Consider the following 3420-nt stretch of genomic DNA (forward strand, 5'->3'; position numbering starts at 1 on the left):
GCTACTGCTAAGAAAATTTCCTAATGCTTAGCATAAATAAACATTTCTTAGTGTGAATGGAAGACTTCTTCCACTCATGCTGCTTCTTCCTCTTGGTATTAGAACTGTTATACAGTATATGTATAACAAGAAGAAATACAAAAAGGTTGTTCATTATTTTCCTTATTGTACTTTGATATCTGTGAAACTATAAAATTATACTTATATTCCTGGATATACAGGAAAATAGATTGTGTTTGTGATAGGGAAAGTAAATATCAAAGCAGCAAAGTAACAATGCTGAGATTTTGCCATCTGCAGTAAGAAATTGAACATACCTTTTAGGTACCAGTTCATTCAAGATAATAATAATAATATCATTGTCATGCCATTATTGGAATCTAGCCTGTATGTCACAGAGTATGTTAGAGTTGTTAAATGCAGAAAACTCTCAATTCTGTACTCCTTTCTTCAGGCCAATTCTAGTGGAGTTAATTCTAAGTTGACAGGTATCACATTACACTGACATCATGATATTAAGAGCTCATAACGTGAATGAAAGTACATTGAAAGAGATACATTACAATTACAGCATCATAACGATAAAAAGCAAAAAACAGAAGGGACATCTTCCAAAACTGTGTTGCTTAACACAGCATTTATTCTGAACACGCCAAAAAGGATCACATCCAAGCCCCTTTTCTCTTACTTGCTGAATAGAATCCCTTGCAATGTCCCCTCTGGCCTCAGGGTGTCGGTGTTAGCCAACGTGGGCGCCAAGGAGAATGGAGCAGAGCTACTGTACAGATGCTTCCCAAAGAATGATTTCGGCATTTGTTAAAGACAGGGAAAACAGCAGATCACAAGTGCAAAGCAGTCTTGCTAAACGGGAAGGTCCCAAAAATTAAGAAGAAAGGGACCTGTTTCTTACTAGCCGAGATTTCCTGCATTCCGATGAGAATTTGAGGCAGTTACTTTATCGTAGAGGAGATGCAGCAAGGGCAAGGAGAGAATGGCAGAGCAATCGGAAGGCAAGTACTATCTCTCTTACTCTTCTCGGTTTCCTGCTGGGCCGTCTCAGAGCAGATTCATTATTCAGTCCCCGAGGAGCTGTCAAAAGGTTCTATAGTGGGGAATCTGGCAAAGGACCTAGGACTGAATCTCAGAGAACTGGCAAGTCGCAAAATGCATGCCATCTCTGTGGACAAAGTGCAGTATTTCAGAATCAGTGCAGATAATGGAAACCTCTATGTGAATGACAGGATAGATAGGGAAGAAATATGTGACACAACCCCACTATGCATTCTTAATCTTGAAGTGGTTATTGAAAATCCTTTAGACATTTACCATCTAAAAATAGAGATACAGGACATTAATGATAATGCACCACAGTTTCTCAGTAGCATAATCCAGTTGGAGATCATTGAAACAACCCAACCAGGCACCAGGTTCCTTCTTGGGAATGCCAAAGATCCGGATATCGGCACAAACGCTTTACAGAATTACCATCTTAGCACCAATCCTTACTTTTCCTTGGATGTGAAAGAGAGTCCGGATGGAAATAGGTTTGCAGACTTAGTACTGCAGAAACCACTCGATCGCGAGAGTGAACCAACCCTTCAGCTGACAGTTACTGTGCTGGATGGGGGGAAACCCAGAAAAACCGGAACAGCCCAAATACGGATCAATGTCACCGATGCCAATGATAATCCACCTATATTCACCCAAGAAATCTACACAGTCAGTCTGAGGGAAAATGTACCAGTTGGGTTCCTTGTGCTGCAGCTTGAAGCTTCAGATAAAGATGAAGGTTCACATGCAGAAATCAGGTATTATTTCAGCAATATGCCACTGAGTGCAAATAAGAAATTCAGCCTGGATTCAACCAGTGGAATAATTTCTCTTGTGGAATCGTTGGACTTTGAGGAAACCAGAGGATATGTGATGACAGTAGCAGCAAAAGATGGAGGTGGATTAATGACCCATTGTAAAGTAGAAATAAGAGTCCTTGATGAGAATGATAATGTGCCCGAAATGATGTTCGCATCCGTTTTTAGTCCAATTCTGGAAGATTCTCAGTCTGGAACAGTTATTGCTCTCATCAATGTACATGACAGAGATGCTGGTGATAATGGAGAGGTTACTTGTTATTTGCAAAATGATTTCCCCTTTAAGATATTTCCATCATCTAAAAATTACTACAAGCTCATGATAGATAGACCACTGGACAGAGAAAAAGCATCACAATATAATATTACAGTCACAGCCACTGACAAAGGAACCCCTCCCCTGAGTACAAATAAAACCATCTTGCTGCAGATCTCTGATATCAATGACAACTCCCCTGCTTTTGAGAAAGCTTCCTACAGCGTCTATGTGCCAGAAAACAATCCTTCTGGCGCCTCCATCTTCCAGATTCAGGCCTTTGATCCAGATGTGGACCAGAACTCACGGATCACATATTCCATCCTCACCAGCAACATTGAAGAACTTCCCATCTCTTCCTGTATCTCCATTCATTCTGAGACTGGCACCATCTACGCCCAGAGATCCTTTGACTATGAGCAGTTCAGGGAATTCCAGATGCAGGTGAAGGCCCAAGATGGTGGTAGTCCCCCGCTCAGCAGCAATGTCACGGTCAGGGTGTTTATCCTGGATCGGAATGATAACAGCCCCCAAATCCTGTCCCCTTCACCAGAATCCAAGGACTCCGCCCTCTTTGAGGTGGTTCCTCGTTCAGCCGAGGCAGATTATCTGGTAACAAAGGTGGTGGCTGTGGATGCTGATTCCGGACACAACGCCTGGCTCTCCTACCACCTGATTCAAGCCACAGAGCCGGCGCTCTTCATTGTTGGGTCTCATACGGGTGAGATCAGGACAGCGAGAACCTTTCTGGAAAGAGATGCTGTGAAGCAGAGACTCATCGTTCTGGTGAAGGATAATGGGCGGCCACCTCTCTCAGCCACCGTCACTCTGAACCTGGTGTTTGCTGAGAACTTCCAGGAGGCCCTTCCGGAGATGAAAACCCAGACGAACAGCTCAGAGGATCAGTCTGACCTGCAGTTCTATTTGGTGCTGGCCTTAGCTGTGATGTCCTTTTTATTCCTCTTGTCAGTGATTCTGGCCATTGCCATCAAACTCAGGCAGTCAGGAAGTTCCAGCTTCCTACCGTGTTTTGGTCCCGTTTCCCATTCCACAACTGGGGTCATGTTTCCACCCAATTTTCAAGATGGGACGCTGCCTTATTCCTACCAACTTTGCCTCTCCTCAGAATCCAGAAAGAATGAATTTACCTTCCTGACACCGAACATTCATATTGCTGAGAATGTGGTTTGTGGTGAAAAATCTGAGATGCTTCTTGGAGGCAGTGGAGGAGAAACATTACAGCCTGAGGTGGAGAATAATGGGAAGGTAAATACCATTTCACTGCAAATTCCATAA

The 3420-nt window shown here is 43.1% G+C and overlaps 1 protein-coding gene across 1 annotated transcript; it reads left to right on the forward strand.

Annotated features, from left to right (window-relative positions):
• The first annotated feature begins 436 nt into the window (after positions 1–436).
• On the forward strand, positions 437–3420 carry LOC103057273 (protocadherin gamma-B5-like). The gene has a single exon (XM_025166871.2). It carries the CDS (start codon positions 970–972, stop codon positions 3418–3420), a length of 2451 nt encoding a protein of 816 aa, XP_025022639.2. The 5' UTR covers positions 437–969.

The sequence above is a fragment of the Python bivittatus genome, unplaced genomic scaffold, assembly GCF_059951505.1.
Source record: "Python bivittatus isolate LINGU-HERP-01145 unplaced genomic scaffold, Pbiv_v1 ctg000960_np1212, whole genome shotgun sequence".
Taxonomy (NCBI): Eukaryota; Metazoa; Chordata; class Lepidosauria; order Squamata; family Pythonidae; genus Python; species Python bivittatus.

Bases quoted from the DNA above. Each gene is read 5' to 3' on its own strand.
- LOC103057273 (XM_025166871.2), top strand. From the start codon at position 970: ATGCAGCAAGGGCAAGGAGAGAATGGCAGAGCAATCGGAAGGCAAGTA.